This window comes from Theropithecus gelada, chromosome 8 (genome assembly GCF_003255815.1).
Source record: "Theropithecus gelada isolate Dixy chromosome 8, Tgel_1.0, whole genome shotgun sequence".
Taxonomy (NCBI): domain Eukaryota; kingdom Metazoa; phylum Chordata; class Mammalia; order Primates; family Cercopithecidae; genus Theropithecus; species Theropithecus gelada.
In genome coordinates, this window is record NC_037676.1 from 62,943,504 (window position 1) to 62,964,239 (window position 20,736).

General features: G+C 40.2%; 1 protein-coding gene across 1 annotated transcript in view; it reads left to right on the forward strand.

Annotated features, from left to right (window-relative positions):
* Nucleotides 1–20,736, forward strand: part of CHD7 (chromodomain helicase DNA binding protein 7) — a 188,602-nt gene that overhangs the window by 53,514 nt on the left and 114,352 nt on the right. The window contains exon 2 of the mRNA XM_025394664.1: nucleotides 8,882–10,720. Coding sequence (XP_025250449.1) covers nucleotides 9,056–10,720 — 1,665 coding nt within the window. The 5' untranslated portion in view covers nucleotides 8,882–9,055. The remainder of the gene's footprint in view (nucleotides 1–8,881; nucleotides 10,721–20,736) is intronic.

The following is a 20,736-nucleotide window of genomic DNA, read 5'->3' on the forward strand; positions in this document are numbered from 1 at the left end:
AGCCTTATAGGAGCTGGTGATTGCCAGGGGGTCCCCAGACAGAGCATGGCCACAGGGCAGCTCCTTCCTTCCCTTCCTTCTGTTCCACCCTCACTTTTTGTAGGCTTCTGTGTGTGTAAGTCAAGTCAGTAGCTTGAAATAAGTCTAGAATAAGTGGGAAAATCTTTCCTAATGGTGATTTTAAAAAATCAGGCTAATAAACATGGTGTCATTAACCTTTATACACCACCCTGGGCTTTACAAAACTCAGGATATTTTATAATATTAAGCAAGATACATACTAGCAATCAGCAAATTTTGTAAACTGTGCATGACTCTTCCATAAGTCTGCACTGTAAGCATTCTTGCCAGGTGGGTTGAAATATATTTCTGAAATTTAATTTTTTTCCTGTCCAAAATAAGTTACTTTAACAATTTTCATTTACTTATTTCTAGACCTAGCTCTTCATTTGATTTTCTTCTTTATCATATTACAATTAATTAGGATAACATTCAAAAGATATGAGATCTGGTGCGATGGCTCATACCTGTAACCCCAGCACTTTAAGAGGCCGAGGCAGGAGGATTGCTTGAGCCTAGGAGTTCAAGACCGGTTTGGGCAACATAATAAGACTTTGTTTCCTAGGGAAAAAAAAAAAAATTTTAGCTGGGTGTGGTGGTACACAACTATAGTCCCAGCTACTTGGGAAGCTGTGGTGGAAGGATCACTTGAGCCCAGGAGTTGGAGACTGCAGTGAGCTGTGATTGTGCCATTGCACTCCAGCCTGAGTGACAGAGTGAGACCCTGTCTCTTAAAAAAAAAAAAAAAAAAAAAGATAGGGGATAGATACACATGTTTTACATAGCTACATATTTGATCTACACCTAGATATGGTATATATGGATACATGTTTGTCGTCATTTCTGTTTTGCCATACAGTGTTGAGTGCTTCAGGTGCTATTAGAATGTGTGCCCATATGTTGCTAGGCCATGTTGTGTACATGGAATGAAGACCCTGCTGGACATATTTTCTTGGTGTCTGCACTGGGGCAGCAGGTCAGCTGTCTCCACGTTAGGGTCAAGGTGCTGGCCACCTTCTCAGTGGGCTTAGCTTTTAGGAGTTAGCTTCAGAGAGTGGTATTTGAATTTTGAATTGCAGGGTGTAAAGGCCATTCTCTAAAGGACATAAATTTCCATGATCCTTGTGCTTTTGTGGCATAACTTATGTATGGGGTAATATACTCCTTTTGACCACTTAGGAAAAAGCTAGTGCTGTGGGCATGCACTTAGTATAAGCTGTTAGCCAAGTGCTATTTCATTAGTTGCCTTGAAAGAAACATATTAGCGTCAATACTGCATGAAGGAACAGAAGAACAACTTTTTTTTTTTTTTTTTTTTTATCATAAAGGCTACTCAGAATATCCAGACTCTTCAAAGTTATGTAGAAATAACTGAAAGATTTCTGCAAGAAACCTGTGAAATAGTGTGTTATGTAACATAGCATTAGATATTAATGTTAACTGCATTTTTTTGACTTGCACAAATGATTGGCAAACAGATGGGCATATCTTTAAAATTAACCATCTTTAGATACCCACTCCTTGTAAACTGTTACAGATTAAATTTTTCACTAGGGGCTGTTCATAATTCTTTGAATGAAGTCAGTATTGTTTATTTGTCAGACGCAAATGTCAAGACTACTTTCTTTAAGTGACATATCTTTGTATTACTTTGTAATATTATTTGTAACATGTGTCATTTGTTGTTGATCCATTATATTAACTGAGTGGTCAGTGTGTGCTGTGCTATAGGAGGAGCTCAGAGTCTGAGAGCAGGACTTCCCAAACTTTCACATGCACAGGAATCACCTGGGGCCCTTGTTAATAAAAGGCAGATTCTGGTGCAGGAGGTCTGAGGTGAGCCTGAGACTCTGTGTCTCTTACCAGCTCCCAGGGGTGCCGGGGGTCCTGTCTTTCAGGACTCCACTTCACATGGCCAGGGTCCAGTCTCCAGAAAGAGAGGGAGCTGAACACATAAGGACAGTAGAGTGCTTGGCACTTTTGTAGCTTCTGCTCATGTTGATGTGGTGCTAGTGCCAGTGAGGGCTTTGGAATCAGCCTGAAGAGGGAGGGTTGAGGGTCAGGAAGCTTCCACAGATGGGTTTTAACAAAGGAACTGAGATGAAAAAGAGGCCAGGTTGTACAGTGAGGGGATAAGGATGCCAGAGAAGAGACCATGGGTGTGAAGGCGAAGAAAGTGTGAGATAGCTGATGGATGGTTGGTAAACTTTCAGTACTTTGATATACCTAATGGGGGTGTTTGTGAGTGCTTCAGGGGACAGAGGGAAGGGAGTTAAGGGAGTTGAGAATGGACAGGTCAATAAGGATTTGATTATTAATACCTTCAAGCATGCTGGAGCATTTGGAGTGGAACCTGAAAGCTATGGGAGGTCCTTTAAGGATTTTAATCAGGGAGCGGTATGATGTAATCTGTGTTTTATAAGATCATTCAGTTGGTAGTGTGAAAGTGTTGAGACCAGACTTGGGAGAACCGATTAGATTTCTAATTTTTTGTGGTTCACTAAACCATGAAGGCCTGATTACTTCAGAGCTAGTGTAAACAGGGAGGAGGAGGTAGACCCATAAATATCTGGGAGAGAGCATTAGCAGGTTGGGAAATGCACTGAATATGTGGGATGTACTGGGGCATTTATTCAAACTGCGAGCTGCATGAAGACAGGGCCACATCTGTTTCGTTCAACACTGTATACACAGTGTCTGTTAACCTTGAATATTTTTTAAATGAATGATGACAGGAAGGATCTAGGCTTATTTCCCATTTTTTGGCTAGGTCGAAGAGGTAGATGGGGATGATGTTGCTGTCATAGGGAATGCTAACATAAGGCGTAGCGTTGCGCTATACGATGTCAGTGGTTTTCCTTATTAAAAATGTGTCTCTTCTGTTAATATCAGCAAAATGGGAGATAACCTAGTAATATGAATGGAGGTTACCAGTGCAATCCTTATTGCTTTCTATGGTTTTATTTTTAATATGATGCTTGGGGACAAACAGACCTTAGAAGGACTTCACATACTTCTTTTTTTTTTTTCTTAATCTTTTTCTGAATTTTATATAGTTGAGAATTATTCCTAACAGATTGAAAATTATTTATGAAGAAATAGGAATATATGTTGGGAGATAATACAGAAAGGAGACATAGGTTGTAAGTATAGTTAACATAAAATATGATATATGGAAACATACCATATATTTCATCCCAAAGGGTAAATATGGACCTTTAAAAGAATACTAATCTCCGAAAGAGGAGAAAATATTTTTTTATGAAAGAGGATTGCTGCTATTTAATACGGTCTTTGTTAAAACGTGTTACCTCTAAGAAGAAATATATAGGAGTGCTATCCATAGAATTTTCTGCAGTGATGGAAATGTTCATTATGGGCACTATCAAGTAGGTAGCCACCAACCACATGTGGCTTTTGAGAACTTGAATGTGACTTGTACGACTGAGGAACTGAATTTTAAGTTTTATTTAGTTTAAGTAGTTTAAATAGCAACATGTGGCTGGTGGCTGCTGGATTGCACAGTACAGTCATAGAGTATTGGCAATGTCCTAGCATACTAATGAGGAAGAAAATGTGGTCTTGACCAGGAAGAAAACGTGGTCTTGGCCCCGCTGGCCAACCCAGGGGGTTCAGGAAGGGCATCATTTGACCCATGAAGCAAATACGGAAAATACTTTGTGGTGAACTGATATGCTGGTGTTGGTGACTTGGGGGGCACTTCCTGATTCTTTATCCAGGTTCTTGTCAGTTGGATAGATGTCTTCTTCACCAGCAAGCATTGGCCCTGCTAGATGTTCCCAAGTGGCTGTCGGGGGCTGGGTTGTGGGTGGGGCAGGGGGAGGAGATTGCTGTTAACTGGCTTCAGGATCTAGCTGAAAGGACTTTCACTTTGAGTGGAAACTCAGCAGTGTGAACCCTTTATCTTCGGTCTGTCCACCTACCAGTGTGTGGATTCTTTGCCCCTCTTCATATGTTTTGTAGCCTTGATGATTGAGAGGTGTCTCTATGGGTTATGATGAGGGTTGTGATGTGCTGTTTTTTCAGCTGCACGATGCTTCCTTGGAAATTCTGATTCATGCTCCACCCTCATCCCCAGAATCATTACCACAGCTGTGTTCTATACCTTACGCTCTTTGGAGGTAGAAGAGAGAAATTTTAATAGAACAGATTTCTATTTGAAATTTGTTTGATTTTGAACAAATTCAAACCATCAACAGCAAAATAGTCTTCAGGTTCCAATAGGCAATATTCTATGATTTCACTGTTGCCCACTTGTTGGCTGTTTATCAAAAAAGTTTCCCTTGGATGACATTTTACTTACACAATTGGACGTATAGTGGTTGAGCTATAGGGGATACTTTGCATGCGAAAGATGGTATATATTCGCCTATCTCCTTGCTAGGTTTCTAGCCCATACCTGTAACACAAAAAGGTTCTGTGTCACTACCAAATTAAAACTCAGCTATACAAATACCATTCTACTTTGAGAAGAGTGTAGTAAATAATTGTTTATGTTGTTTTGAAAGGTCAGAAAATCACTATATATAAAATAAATGTAGTAAGTAAAAATTTTAAATGAGTTATGATTAACAAATTTTATATATACATATATTTTTTCAAAATATTAATGTTTTCGGTGACATTTCTTTCATCTTGGTTTCTTGCGCACCCATTGCTTTTATCATTGATTCTGTGCTTGGATCTGCCCATTTTTCATTTGACTATTTTCCAGTAAAATTTACCAATAGCTCCAATTTGGTGTTGATATATGCTTGTTTCCTAAAAGTAATATATGGTATAATTTGAAAACATTTTTGGAAAGGAAATTCACTTCTATTTGATGATGGCAGCATTGTTTTAGTGATTCTCTGAATAAAACAGACTTGATGTAGGCCTTTAATATTTTGTCCTCGCTAGTAAGCTGCCATTTCAGTCATTCATTTCTTTCATGTTTGGGAACTGTCACTAAAATGTTTGGTAGAAGAAGTTTACTCCTCTCAGTCTATAAAAGGATTTTTTTCATCAGTTAAATGAGGAGGGATTTGGATTAGAAGGTCTTCAGAGTGCTTGCTAACTCTAAAATGTTTGTAATTGGTTTCACAGTGTGCCTCTAATGTTGATGATTCTGTTAGTTGAGTGGTCTCATTGTGACCTCTCCTCACCCCCAAACACATGCATCTTCTGAACCGTCCTTTCGTTCACATCTCAGAAAATGCTAGCCAATAGGGCACTGAGTAGAAACTTGAATTACTATGTCTCCATTATATGCATCTGTACCGTTTGCTTCATATTCTCACATTTAGTTAGACTATTCCTTATCAGAAGTTACTGAGAAGTATTTTGTAAAATGGTAACTGATGTTTTTAATAACATAAGCCCTGAATCTTAGTTCTTATTTAGGAGATTCATCATTTACAGATATATAAGCTCCATGAGGACAAGAGGGAATTTTGTTTTATTCACTGATCTCTCTCCAGCTCTTAGACTAGTGCCTGGATCACAGCAGTGCTCAGTAAATATTCAAATACATTTTGAATAAATGATTGTGATTTGAGAGTTAATTTTTATGTAAAGCCAAATAAAACATAAATGCAACTCAAATGTTCATTACCCAGGTGATAATTATGAGACTTAAAAAAATGTCATTGCTAATTTGTTATTTCTGTTTCTTCTTTTTAAATACTTTATGCTGTCCAGTATGGAAGCCACAGCCCCATATGTACATTTTTTCACTTGAAATGTAGCTAATAGGAATTGAGATATACTGTAAGTATAAATTACCTACTGGGTTTCAAAGACTCAATACCAAAATATGTGAACTAGCTTATTCATTTTTTCATATTGATTACCTGTTGAAATGACAGTATTATGCATTTATTGGGTTAAATAGAAATTGATAAAATGGATTTCACTTTTTTGGTCTACTTTTAAAATGTAGCTACTAGAAAACTAAAAATTACATGTAATGGCTCGCATTTGTGGCCCATTGAACAGCGTTCATCTAGACACAGAAAATCTAGATATTGTCTGTAGACAAGGGAGAAGCTTTCAAAATAGGGCTTTGAATGAATATCTTTTATAGAAACACAAAATTATACGTTGCAGCTGCGACTTGGGAAAGTGGGCTTTCAGATGGTCTTGATCAAATTTAAAAAAAGGACCAAAACAAATTAATTAGATTAGCTCAAATCAGAAATATGAAATGCAGCTACCAGATGGATTCCTGGCATAGTTGCCAGCTGGGTCTTGAGGTCAGAAAAGGGGCAGGAAGGCGTTGGTGGCTGTCCCAGTGAGTGGTCACTAATGACAGACTACAAAGCCAGTTTTTGAACTTCTCTGCCTGGACCTTACCTGAGCATGATTGTAGTTGTGGTGAGCGACATGCTTAGTTGATACCATATAATGCTGGCGTTTTTCATGCCTCTGGGAGATGGACACTTAGTAGAAGGGTGTAGGGAACAGGAAGAGGAGTACAGCCAAGGGTCAGTATGGTTACTGTCAGGGAGGGCTGTTTTTTCCCTACTAATGCCGTTAGGCAACTTGTCCTTCTTCTGAATCTTAAGCTGATAAAAAGTAAGCACCAACTTCATCGCCACTTCTCCAAGCTTGATCTGGCTCTGCCTCTCTGCCTCTGGGCTCAGTGGGCTTGCAACAGAAGGTCACCAGTGGGCTAAGCCATCCACTCCCTCTCGGATCACTTTTACCTGGAGCTGGCCTGGAGCCCCATCCAGTCAGTAGCATTTCTTCCCGTAACAGTTGGCAGACCCTGGAGGATGAAGCTGCTCCCCAGGACACATATGTAGATGTGACTTTCCTTAAGCTAATTTGAAAGGTTGTTTTGGTAAGTGGTTGGTCTGCATGGCTGGTTTAAGCTATTATCAAGTCCATTCCAGTATTTATTTCTTTCAAAGTTAAAATGAGCCTTGAATAAATGACAACTGACTGCTTAGCCTTCTTAGGAGTGTATTTAATTTTATGAATATTTGTTGCAACTGGCACTGGAGATGTCTACTTCTCTTTATTTTGGATTTTAAAATAGTTGCATAGTAGAGCAGCGTGTTTTCAGTAAAATGGCTTTCATGTTCACCTTATTTTCACCCATCTGACCTCTGCATTTGGAGAAAGTAGATCAGAAAATTCATGGCAGTTAGCGGCGGAGTGAAGAGACCTTTGACTTTAGCTGACAGCTGTCACCTGAAAACTACAGACCTGGAGACCCTCTCAGGTGTTATGTCTGTAGTTCTGACAGTGAACAGGAATGTTGTTTACATTTTCTGTAAGCAAAATTCTCCCCTTGTTAGGAATGTGTTAGAATAGGGCAGGCAGAAACAGAATTTTTATGTGTCTTACTGGTAAGTTCTCAGGAGTGTTGGTTAGCCCATTGTTCATTCCCATGCTCTTATGGAAGCGTGTCAGTAGAATTTATGAGTGTGCCTGTTTATAGCATCACTTTGGAAATTCTTCAAGATACTGTTTTTTCAAGTGGGCTAGTATCACACAATGCTTAATATCCTTATAAAAGAGAAAAAAATGAGTGAAATTCCAAAGATGTTTGAGATTTCAGTCATTTTCTCTATATGAATTAGTTTATTAGGCCGTTGATTTAATTAGCACTCAACAAAAACACTTTCCTGTTTAGATTGTCAAAGCATTCTTTAAATTAGTTATTTTAATCTGACACAGGGTCGTTAGGAAGACTTTGAATAAAATGCAGCATGTTACATAGTGTATACTGTGCACTGGAAGCACTTAGGGTGCGAACACAAGTGCCTGCCCACTTGTCTCCCTACCTGCTTAGGTCCTGCCTTATCCTAAAAGGACTTAAGGCAATGGTGAAGAGAGCATATTTTGAACTTTATTCTGTTAAAATAATTGTCAGTTCTGGAGAAAGTTGTGTTTCTAGTTATGAGAATAGTCATTGTCTACAAAGTATCCACTCAACTAGTTTCCTCTTGAGTGGTCACATGGGATTCTGGTCCACCAGAGCCCAGCGTGCCTGCGGGTGAGTAATGAGCCTGGTAATTGGGCTGCTCTGTGTCAGTGCAGACTGGGACCATGGTAGGCTCAGAGCCATGAGTGAAATTGGTCCTCTTGGAGAATGAAAGCTTTTCTTTTAGTCTCCTTCTGAATCTTGTATATTTCTGCCATTAAACATAATGAAATTATGTATTTCTTGTCCTGTTCTCAAGGTTGCTTTTCAACATCATTATGAACACTTTCTTGTTAGATGCCTCTGTTGCAGTTACATAGTTGTATGTGGGCTGTAAATATCTAATTCGTATGAAATGACCGATTTTGGTATTTGTATAATCCTCTAGTCAATTTAACTAAGTTGAGCTTTTCACAGCCCTTGGTGCTGCTGTTGCTCATCTGATTACACTGCTCAGGGGAATAAGGTTAAGGGCGGGCTGTTGGTAACCAGAACATTTCTAGGGCTTTAGTTTAGCAGATGAGCTGCTTGGCTATATTCATACATCTGCTTGCCTGCTGTGGCAGCTGCTGCTGCTTCATGTTGTGTTCTTTTGTTCTGTTCCATTCAAGAATGGAACGCTAGGAAGTGTAGTGAATGGATTAATTTAAGGTTAAGGTTAGTGTTTTGCTTGCTTTCTAAGTAACTGATCATAATGATGCTTCTGGTAGAAACTAATGAGTTTCTCTTAAAGTGAACTAAATTTATAAAATACAGCTCAGTGAGGGAGCTAGATTAGTATTGTTGATGGGGACCAAATTCAGATGTACAAAATACTGGCAGTTTTATCATCGGATCCTAATTCTTTGTTTTCTTCCTTCTTCTCTCCCACCCCCAACTCCCTTCTAGGACCTATATCCAGACTTTGCCTGACACTGCAGGGTCCAAGAGAATTAAAGAAATATGGAATGACATGAAGAAGATTAGTTAAGGATTATAGGCTTTGAGGGCAAACACCTCAGTGAAGTGAAGCACAGGCAAGCTCCTGAGCTGTGGTTTGGAGGAGCCGTGTGTTGGAAGAAGATGGCAGATCCAGGAATGATGAGTCTTTTTGGCGAGGATGGGAATATTTTCAGTGAAGGTCTTGAAGGCCTCGGAGAATGTGGTTACCCGGAAAATCCAGTAAATCCTATGGGTCAGCAAATGCCAATAGACCAAGGCTTTGCCTCTTTACAGCCATCCCTTCATCATCCTTCTACTAATCAAAATCAAACAAAGCTGACACATTTTGATCACTATAATCAGTATGAACAACAAAAGATGCATCTGATGGATCAGCCGAACAGAATGATGAGCAACACCCCTGGGAACGGACTCGCGTCTCCGCACTCGCAGTATCACACCCCACCCGTTCCTCAGGTGCCCCATGGTGGCAGTGGTGGCGGTCAGATGGGTGTCTACCCTGGCATGCAGAATGAGAGGCATGGGCAATCCTTTGTGGACAGCAGCTCCATGTGGGGCCCCAGGGCTGTTCAGGTACCAGACCAGATACGAGCCCCCTACCAGCAGCAGCAGCCACAACCACAGCCACCGCAGCCAGCTCCGTCAGGGCCCCCTGCACAGGGCCACCCTCAGCACATGCAGCAGATGGGCAGCTATATGGCACGTGGGGATTTTTCCATGCAGCAGCATGGTCAGCCACAGCAGAGGATGAGCCAGTTTTCCCAAGGCCAAGAGGGCCTCAATCAGGGAAATCCTTTTATTGCCACCTCAGGACCCGGCCACTTGTCCCACGTGCCCCAGCAGAATCCCAGCATGGCACCTTCCTTGCGTCACTCGGTGCAGCAGTTCCATCACCACCCCCCTACTGCTCTCCATGGAGAATCAGTTGCCCACAGTCCCAGATTCTCCCCGAATCCTCCCCAACAAGGGGCTGTTAGGCCACAAACCCTTAACTTTAGTTCTCGGAGCCAGACAGTCCCCTCTCCTACTATAAACAACTCAGGGCAGTATTCTCGATATCCTTACAGTAACCTAAATCAGGGATTAGTTAACAATACAGGGATGAATCAAAATTTAGGCCTTACAAATAATACTCCAATGAATCAGTCCGTACCAAGATACCCCAATGCTGTAGGATTCCCATCAAACAGTGGTCAAGGACTAATGCACCAGCAGCCCATCCACCCCAGTGGCTCACTTAACCAAATGAACACACAAACTATGCATCCTTCACAGCCTCAGGGAACTTATGCCTCTCCACCTCCCATGTCACCCATGAAAGCAATGAGTAATCCAGCAGGCACTCCTCCTCCACAAGTCAGGCCGGGAAGTGCTGGGATACCAATGGAAGTTGGCAGTTATCCAAATATGCCCCATCCTCAGCCATCTCACCAGCCCCCTGGTGCCATGGGAATCGGACAGAGGAATATGGGCCCCAGAAACATGCAGCAGTCTCGTCCATTTATAGGCATATCCTCGGCACCAAGGGAGTTGACTGGGCACATGAGGCCAAATGGTTGTCCTGGTGTTGGCCTTGGAGACCCACAAGCAATCCAGGAACGACTGATACCTGGCCAACAACATCCTGGTCAACAGCCGTCTTTTCAGCAGTTGCCAACCTGTCCTCCACTGCAGCCCCACCCGGGCTTGCACCACCAGTCTTCACCCCCACACCCTCATCACCAGCCTTGGGCACAGCTCCACCCGTCACCCCAGAACACCCCGCAGAAAGTGCCTGTGCATCAGGTAAGGGGACACAGAGCCTGCCTCTGCATTGCAATGTGAAATTCAACATGGCTAACTTGTGTAATCGAATTTTTCTTTAAGCTATGAAAATCTTTTCCATTATGAGTGCCTTAATTTTTATTTGTTATTGGCTTATGCATTTATTTTATTCAGGCAAGAATTCTTGAATCTCCCTGTCCCAGGGATTGTGCTAGATGTTAAGGGTATGTAGATAACTAAGACTTGAGTCCCTGCCGACAAGGAGCTAGGTCGCCACTAGCAGGGAGATGGACAGAGACTCAGAATGCTCATGAGACATATGCTTTTGTTTCCTTCTCTGAATTCTTTTTTATTCTTTTTCTTTCTTTGTGTGTGTGTGTTTTAAAAATACACTGACACTTGGTTTCTAGCAAAGATTTATGTGTGTGTGGTAGTCTCCTCCATCTCTCCTTTTATATTGATATTTTTCTTGGGAAGCTGCAAAATGTATACTTCTGTGACACTTATTTTACTAACTGTTGAATTTGTTAATATGAGTTTAAATTGCAAACTGTAGAAAATCACAGTAAATGATAATTCACAGAAGATGTTTGGTCTCTAAAAGATTTGGGTACCCTGCACTGAAGTAGGGAATCTTCCTTTTTTGTAAGCTGATATTTTTGTTATCATTTAGAATTTATAAAAGAACAGATTTAAGTTTTAAATTATCATATTCACAAAGACATCTTTCCATTATAAATTTTGCTGTTTATGCCCTAGATCTGTGAAAGATAAATTAATGCCTATGTATACAGATTATTCTTAGTGCTATTCAAAAATATATACTTATTATCTACCAGAATTACAGTTCTGTTTTTGGGGTGCACAGTAGCTGATTTTAGTGCTATAAAGCATAGTGATTGTTTTGATGCACTTATTATCAATTTTGGGGAAATAAGACCTCATGTGAAAATACAAAAGAGTGAAAGACCAGGCATGATTATGTGACAAGTGTCCAGAGAGAGGAGATAACCTGTAGTTGAGGGTGTTTGGAATTTGGGTACGCCTTACCCAGGGAGGTGAACCCAGGTCAGCAGTTCAGATTGAGGGATGGTTTGCTAGACAAGGGCACAGGAAGTCAAGCTTGCTGCAGGTAATAGGTTGGAAAGTATCAGTCAGGGCCAGATTGTTGTGATCTTGGATTCCTTTTTAAGGAATTTGGACTTAAAAGGAGGGGGGAGCCAGTGATATTGATTAGACAGTCCACAGGACAGATGGAGAAGCAGAAGATGAAGTATGAACCTGTCGTCCAGGCCTTTGAGGACAGTTTGGACCAGAAGGGTCAAACTGAGAGCAGAAGGGATTGAAAGCAGTGTTGAAAGTAAAAGGGTTTGGTCAGTAAACAAAGCCACTCAGGGCATCTCAGAGCAGCTTTTTTTTTTTTTAGTGGTGATAATTGTCTTTTATGCTTTTTGTCAGTTCATTAAAAAAAAAAAAAAAAAAAAAAAGTATTTTAGGCTGGACACGGTGGCTCATGCTTGTAATCCCAGCACTCTGGGAGGCCGAGGCAGGCAGATCATCTGAGGTCAGGAGTTCAAGGCCAAACTGGCCAACATGGTGAAACACCATCTCTTTTAAAAAATACAAAAAATTAGTTGGGCATGGTGGTGCACATCTGTAGTCCCAGCTACTCGGGAGGCTGAGGCAGGAGAGACACCTGAACCTGGGAGGTTGATGTTGCAGTGAGCTGAGATCATGCTACTGCACTCCAGCCTGGGCAACAGAGTGAGACTCCATCTCAAAAAAATTTTTTTTGTTGTGTTTTGTTTTAGTTTCAGCCAGGCATTTAATACAGAGCCTCTGAAGCTTCGTCCTAAGCTGGGCTGGGGGAGTGGAGGTCAGGAAGACTCCTGGGACCACAGGACAAGTAGTGGCTTCAGGAAAGTTGCCCTCAGCCGGTGGGCAGGGCAACTTCCCTGAAGACTTTGGTGATCCTCATATAACCACCCTTGGTGATTCTTACATAACCTCAGGGCAAAACGCCTCTTCTCAGAGCAGACCAAAAGTACTGTCCCTGAGGCCAGCAGACATGGGAGGCTTTTAGGATAGAAATGAATGTGACTTAGTTTTTAGGAATTATTATTCCCTGGAAAGTTTCTTAATAAGCAAGGGATATTTTAGAGCAGTGGTTTCTCAGACTTCTCATTCTGGCATCCTCTGTCTTCACCAGAGGGCGAGCACTGTTTGGAGACCCGCTGTGATTATAATCTGATCTCTGGATGAGAACTGTTGCTGTCCTCCAGATTTCCTGGGTTTTAAGAGTACAGATACCTCAATGGCTTTTTCAGAGGACATGTGTGAGTCTGTGGCATGTGAGCCCTTGAGCAGTGGAGGCTCCATGCATGCTGTGTCCTGTGCTAGACTTCAGGAGAGCCCACATGCATTCCCCCCTTCTTTGACTATGTCATTATAGGCAAACTCCGGATCTTTACAGGGATGTAAACTAGGACATTTGAGGTATTTTCATTCTAAGTACAATTATGTTTTCCATTTTGCTCATTATTATTTGCTTTCTTATTTCTGTTTAACTTTGCATTCTCTTCAGATTTTGAAACACTCACTTTTGAACATAAGGCTATGGCGGTGTGAAGTCTTAGGCACAGAACATAGACTTTAAAGGTAGAAAGGTATGTGGAGTCCAGCTCTATCATTTATTAACCTGGTGATCTTAGGCAAAGCATTTAACTTCTGTTTACCTCAGAGTTTGTATTAGTTAAGCAGGAAAAATAGCACCCACCACAAAGGGTGTTAAATTAAGTGGGCTTAACATAGATGGAGTGCCTAGTATAATGTCCACTCGATGGTATATATGTTAATTCTTTTCTAATTTTAGCTTCTGATCTCCTGAAGTGCAAACCTTGCTACATAATTATGTCATTTCCCATGTAGTTACAGTGTAAAATTAACTTTGTTTATTATTTATTGCTTTTTGAGATGAAGTCTCACTCTGTTGCCAGGCTGGAGTCAGTGGCGCAATCTTGGCTCACTGCAGCCTCCGCCTCCCAGGTTCAAGTGATTCTCCTGCCTCAGCCTCCTGAGTAGCTGGCACTACAGGCGTGCACCACCATGCCCAGCTAATTTTTGTATTTTTAGTGGACACGGGGTTTCATCAAAATTAACTTTATTTTTAAGGATAGGTTAAATATTATGTAATACAGCCTTAGTTATGAAATAACTAAATTTGATTTGTGCAAATATTATCCCCCTTTTAGCTTGTGTTGCCACATGTGAGGAGGATAATGATATGGGTAATTCAAAATACTATCCTACACCTTTAAAATCTCTGTCTCTGAATGATTGACATTCTACCCTAGGAAATATTTTTATTTAATTATGTTTTACTTTAGAGCTACTAAAATTATTTCAAATTTTATATATGATGGAGTAGTGGCTCAATACTATACCAGGTATCAGGGAAGATACCAGATTAGGTTGAAATGTCCATTTAACTTGATAATGGAATTATCACGTTCAGGTAGACTTAACTCATTCTTGAGTTTTTTGCTTTTTAAAAATAGAAATTATGCTCTTTATGTGTTTCCTGACTTCTGAATGGATATTTCCTAAATTATGAAACACGTGTAAGTATCTTTAAAGATAAGTTTAACTTTATATTGAAAAGTCAACAAAGAAAAAATATTAGAACAAAAAGGCCACAGTTCATCCGATGAAAATGAAAAATTACACATTTTGGTGTATGGACACTTCTTTAATGGAAGTGCTAGACTTTCGATTATTTGATAAGATTTACAGGGAAGGGAAAAACCCTAGCTTATATTTCTTTTTCAATAGCTAATTAGAACAGTTTTTCTCAAACCTTTTCATCTCAGACCTCTATACATTCTTAAAAATTGTTGGGGACTCCAGAGTGTGTATTAGCTATGTGAGTTATATGTATTGATATTAACTGTCTCAGAACTTTTTAATTTTTTTATTATTTATGTATTTATGTTTTTATTTATTTTTGAGACAGTCTTACTCTTCTGCCCAGGCTAGAGGGCGGTGGCGCGTTCTTGGCTCACTGCAACCTCCTCCTCCCAGGTTCAAGCAATTCTCCTGCCTCAGTCTCCCTAGTAGTTGGGATTTCACTACTAGTAGAGATGGGGTTTCACCATGTTGGCCAGGCTGGTCTTGAACTCCTGACCTCAGATGATCCACCCACCATGGCCTCCCAAAGTGCTGGGATTACAGGCATGAGCCACCGCGCCCAGCTAAAATATTGATGAAAGTTTAAAATATTGATTTGTTAATTATTTAAAAATAATAAATCGGCTGGGCGCGGTGGCTCAAGCTTGTAATCCCAGCATTTTGGGAGGCCGAGACGGGCGGATCACAAGGTCAGGAGATCGAGATCATCCTGGCTAACATGGTGAAACCCAGTCTCTACAAAAAAATACAAAAAAACTAGCCAGGCGTGGTGGTGGGCGCCTGTAGTCCCAGCTACTCGGGAGGCTGAGGCAGGAGAAAGGCATAAACGTGGGAGGAGGAGCTTGCAGTGAGCCGAGATCCAGCCACTGCACTCCAGCCTGGGTGACAGAGTGAGACTCCGTCTCAAAAATAAATAAATAAATAAATAAATACAAAAAATAAATAAATAAATCATTATGTGTTAACATACATAATACTTTTTAAATGAAAGATAACTTTTTTTAAAAACGAAAGATAACTTTTCCCAAGACAAAAAATTAGTGGCATTGTTTTATATTTATTAAATATTGATTCTCACATCTGCTTCTGAATGTAGTCTGTGTGCTAGTCATAAGCCTCTGGAAAAGTTTACTGCTCATTTGGAGAAAATGAGGATGAAAAAGCAAATAACATCTCAGGATCATGTGGAAATAGTTTTCTGATCTCGCAGACCCTACAGACCATGGCCCACAATTTTAGAACCACTGGCATGAAGGAAAGAGTACAGGCTTTGGAGTCTGAGCTTTTGAATAGAAGCACCACTGCTTAACATCACCACCTGATGTTAGTAAGGATGTCAGGATGTCATTTCATTATCTCTGAAGTGAGGATTCATATGCCTTCCTGGTTAGAGGCTCAGTGAGATTACTAGCAATGTCTTTTAAGTGGTTAACAGTGCGGACTCAAAAATGACACATCTAGCAAGTGTTCAGAATTGCCTGTTGCAAAGTTTTAAGAAGAATCTTACGTATTTCAATGTTAAACATTTTCATAGTTGTTTGACTTTATATCCTTGGTTTTAGTGAACACTTATCAAATATTGAGGCTTCCTATGTGCTTTGAGGGAGGGAGAACAATCTTGCTGTGTGAGCAGGAAGATGCAGGCAAGGATATGCCGTGAAAAGCACACTGTAGTGATCAGCACTGATCTTTAAGATCAGTCTTAAAGTGGGTGAGGTGGGGGTCTGGGAGGGCTTTCTGGGGGCAGTGATATCTTTGCTGAGATGTGAAGGATCAGTCTAAGTTGAGGGAAGGATGGATAAAAGAGGAGGGAAAGGAATTTAAGATTTAGGAAACAATGAATGCAAAGATCAGAAAGCCCTTTGGGCCTTGAGTGTCCCTCGTATTGCCGGAATGTAGGTCTGGGGCTTAGTGGACAGAAAGCTGCATGGTCCCGGGCCCATGCCACTGGAGGGCTCTAGGAGGTGTTTTCAGCATGGACACAGCACCATGGGGCTCTCTGCAGCACCCAGGAGTATGAAGAGAGTGGAGAGGCGGTGGAACCAAAAATGAAATATTTATCAGTACACTGTGAACATGGATGAGAACAATCTAGAAGGAAGGCACAGAGCAGTATTTTGTCCATTTGAAGAGCTTATCTGAAGAAAGACTGGTTAAGTGGATTGTCCTTAAGGTTACAGGCAAATCCCTGAGTTTCTGGATAGAATTTATACTGCACAGTCCATAGACGTATCCCAGATCACGGATTACACTCTTAAATGGAAAGTTCTAGTTGAATTTTTAGGATCTGCAACAATGTGTCCTTAAAATAAATTTATTTTAGATACATTTGTGACTTTTTCATTAATTTGGTCCTGAAATACAGTCATCATGAAACAGAAGTAGAAAAAAAATTTAAAGGCTACTAAAATTAAGGTGATAAGTAATAATTTCCCATCTCCTCATTTTCCCTTGAGATTAAAAAAATACCTGGAAGAATCAGTGGTACAATTTTTTTCTTTAAAAAAAAAAAAAAAAAAAACAGCCTTTCTGAGAAAAGCTTTTATTGGTAAATCTAAAGCAGCATCAATCTTATACTGAGACTCTTTAAGTTTACCCAGTAAATAAAGAATTACAAGGCCGGGCATGGTGGCTGGCTCATGCCTGTAATCCCAGCACTTTGGGAGGTCGAGGTGGGCGGATCACAAGATCAGGAGCTCAAGACTCTAGCCTGGCCAACATAGTGAAACCCCGTCTCTACTAAAAATACAAAAATTAGCTAGGCGAGGTGGTGCGTGCCTGAAATCGCAGCTACTGGGAGGCTGAGGCAGGAGAATCACTTGAACCCGGGAGATGGAGTTTGTGGTGAGCCAAGATCACGCCACTGCATTCCAACCTGGGCAAGAGAGCGAGATTCTATCTCAAAAAAAAAAGAAAAAAAAAGAAGAATTACAGACATGGGCAGAGTAATTGGCAACTACTAAGTAAATTTATGGAAAAAGGTGGCTATATTTCTTAAGGATTATGTATGCAGGTTGTAAGCAGAAATAGACAAAAATACCTTTTTAATGGAGAGCAGATGTATCTTATCAATACTACCTTTCTCACTTCTAAAGATGTCTGGGGAAGATGGGAAAACAAAATGTCTCTTTAAAAAATTAGCTTTTACCTAAGTGGTATTTAGGGGCTTTTGCAAGTGTACCCACCTTCAGAAAACAGGCACCCAGGCTGGACCTCATTGGAGCAGGTTGCACCCTCTGGTGCTCACAGACAGAAGGCAGAAGACATCACTGCTTTCCCACTTGCTTTGGCCCACTGCTAGTTCTTCGTGAGACCTTTAGTTAAAGCAAACCATCCAGCCTTTACTGGTCTCTCATTCCTGGGCCATAGGGTGCTCTCAACAGACTCATCGTTTCTCACGAAGACTCTTAAAGTATTTCTTCTGACTACCTCAATTTGTATATACTACAGCTTATTGAGTAACCTGTCTACGTTTTTCCTCAACATCCAACAAGCTCGTTTATCCCAGAGGTCAGAATTATACCAAGTGTCAAGTTAAAGCACAGAGAAAATTTTGCTCTGTCTGTCCTTTCACCCCATAGTCTGAAAGCATGAATACCTGATAGCCTTGCCCCTTAGATGGCTTTTATTTTGTAAAAGAGTATTGTTTTATGTGACATCAAAAATATTGTAGGTGATAAGAATTTAGTTTGTTAGTTTACCTCTGAAGCCTGGATATTAGGCCTCTGCTAGGTGTCCCAGGTAGCCAATTGATATTCTTAAAAGAAGCCACTTTTGATGCTGCATTTTCATCTTGGTATCTTAGGTGTCTTCATGAAAGGCAGTACCGTATGAAAGAAATACTTATTTAGTGCCTGTTATGTGCCAAGGACTGTGTTAAGGAGAGATTGCTGGTATGGTGGAAGGCAGGGAGGAGACAGAGGCCCCCACTGAGGTGAAAAGGGAATTTTGTTATTTAAGTATAACATTCTGGCTGTCCTATCTTTGCGTACTTACTATGTTCTAGACCAGAACTGTCCAGTTATATGATGGGAGCTACAAATACAATGCGTTTATGTTGATACAGATTTTCTGGTAACCGCATTTTACCATTAAAGAAGCTGGTAAAACTAATTTTAGTAATACATTTAATTAAACCAACATATCCAAGACATTATTTCAACATGTAATCAGTATAAAAAATTGCTTGTGAGATATTTTACACAAGAATTTAAAACCTGATATGTATTTTACACAGATTGCGTGAGCTGCATCTCAGTTGCTCAGTGACCACACATGGCTGGTGGCTGCATATTAAACAGCACAGGCTATACTCTTTCCGTATCAGTTGCTGCATATTCTTTTTAAAAACAAGTCAGAGTATAAATAATTTTATTCACATATAAATAAATGTAAAATTGTTAGTCTAATTATGACAGTCATCCTCCAAGACAGGTGTTACCCACTTTGCTGTAAGGTTAAGGAAGTAGTAGCAGTGTTTTTAGGTATCATGAATAAATGCAGTACTGGGGGGTGTGCCTGTGTTAGGGATATTAGTATCAGTTCTTGACAAGATACATTATTGAAGTTTGATTTCATTTGTTTGAGTTTCAAAGAAGGCTACCTAAATGGTGTTTGTCCTGTGGAAAAAAATAGCGTGTTTCTCTGAAAGGTAGATTACAGACATTTTCAAGATTTTGGCTTTGTGTGGTGTTTGGATACTTTTGGTAGTTAACTCCTCACCTCTATCCCCCAGCTTTTCGCCTCTCTGTCTTTAATAGAATTGCTTGTTTCTTCATGAAATTGACTCTCCAGGATAAGGGAAAAAGCCTTCATTTTTATTAATATGCATACTCTCCCCTCCCCATGTCTTTCATTTTTTTCTTCTGTGCTGCTTTTTTCTTCCCTGTTTTAATAATCTTTCAGAAAGGCGGTCTCTGGTACAGCAGAGCAATAGTTAGCTGAGGAAGGAGAACTGGGAAGTGGGTTAGGGGGACAATTAGGGGAACAGCATTGTGAGAACTAATCTGGAGAATTTACCCTACCCTTGACATCTTAATGTTATTTTCCATTCTCTGTAGTTACAGCTGTAAATCTATAGATAATCCCTAAGTAGCCATGCAGAGATGGTCCTGGTATTTCCTTTGTTGCTGAATGCAGCTCTTTTATCAGTGAAGACAGTCAGTAGCAAACTTGTACTTGTCCTTTTGCCTTGTAAAACTTTAGTGGTTCATGGTGTGTCACCAGGAGTGAGGTTTTATTTTGGTTTTTCTTCACTTCGTGTGAAAAATGGAGGAGAACCTTCAAGCCCTAGGACATGACAGCAGAAGTGGTAGTGATGGATAACTTAAAGGAAGCTGGCAAAATGCCAAGAAATTGACAGCATTGCGTTTAAGAAAGTCAACATAGATACAGGACTACCCACATCATCTTGCTTGTTTTTTATCCTGGACAATTTCCAGGACGATGAGAGCGATGGCCAGGGAAGGCTGCAAGGCATTTCCTTACCTCTTATTTTAAAGATTGGATCAAAAACATGCGTTTTTGATGCTCCTTAATATTAATGAAGACTATAACATTTCTGTTATTCTTTAAAGTGTATTTGTCCTGTTTTCCTCTACTGCCTTCTGTGTTTAGTTCTAAATCATTCTGTACCATAGGTTTCAGGAGTCCTAGACGTTAACCTTAACTTAATGTTAACTGTGTAATTTGGCTCACTGTGTGAAAGCAAAAAAACAATTGTTTTAGGGCTTAAGCAAGTGTTATTGATTTTAAGAGTTTTTTTGTTCTGGCCATGGGTATAAAGCGTTGGAGAATATTGAGGAGGTGCAAGCAGTGGTGCTGGGAAACTGTGTGGAGGCTTTTTCGAATGGCAAGTGTTCTAGCTTAACTTGTGCCTTTCCTGTCTAATCTATTCATAGACTGGCTGAAACAGGTTTGCAATATTAGCATAGGAATTCCACTCTCACCCATTTGGTGGGCTATGAAGTGTTTTGGCCTCTTGCCAGCGGCCGCTCAGTTTAGAGGGTTGGGAGGTTGCAGGGTGCATATCCTTTCTTGTGAACAGGCAAGGAACTTTAGATCATTCTTTTTCTGAAAGCTTTTTGTTTTTTGAAGTTATGTATCTAAGTGTGCTCTTTAATGAAAGGGGAGGGTATAGACTTAAAATTCTTATTGAATATAGAAATACTTGAAATTAGAGTTTAATTTTTAGATCATGTTTCTTGATGGACTCTTGTAACTTGAACATTTTCTTCCATTAAAAAACAATAATAGGAAATTGTGGGATTTTTGCAAGTTGTCATGTGTTTGTTTTCACTGTTATTTTTAAAAACAAGTTTAGCATGAAGAGATACCAAGTTTAACCACTT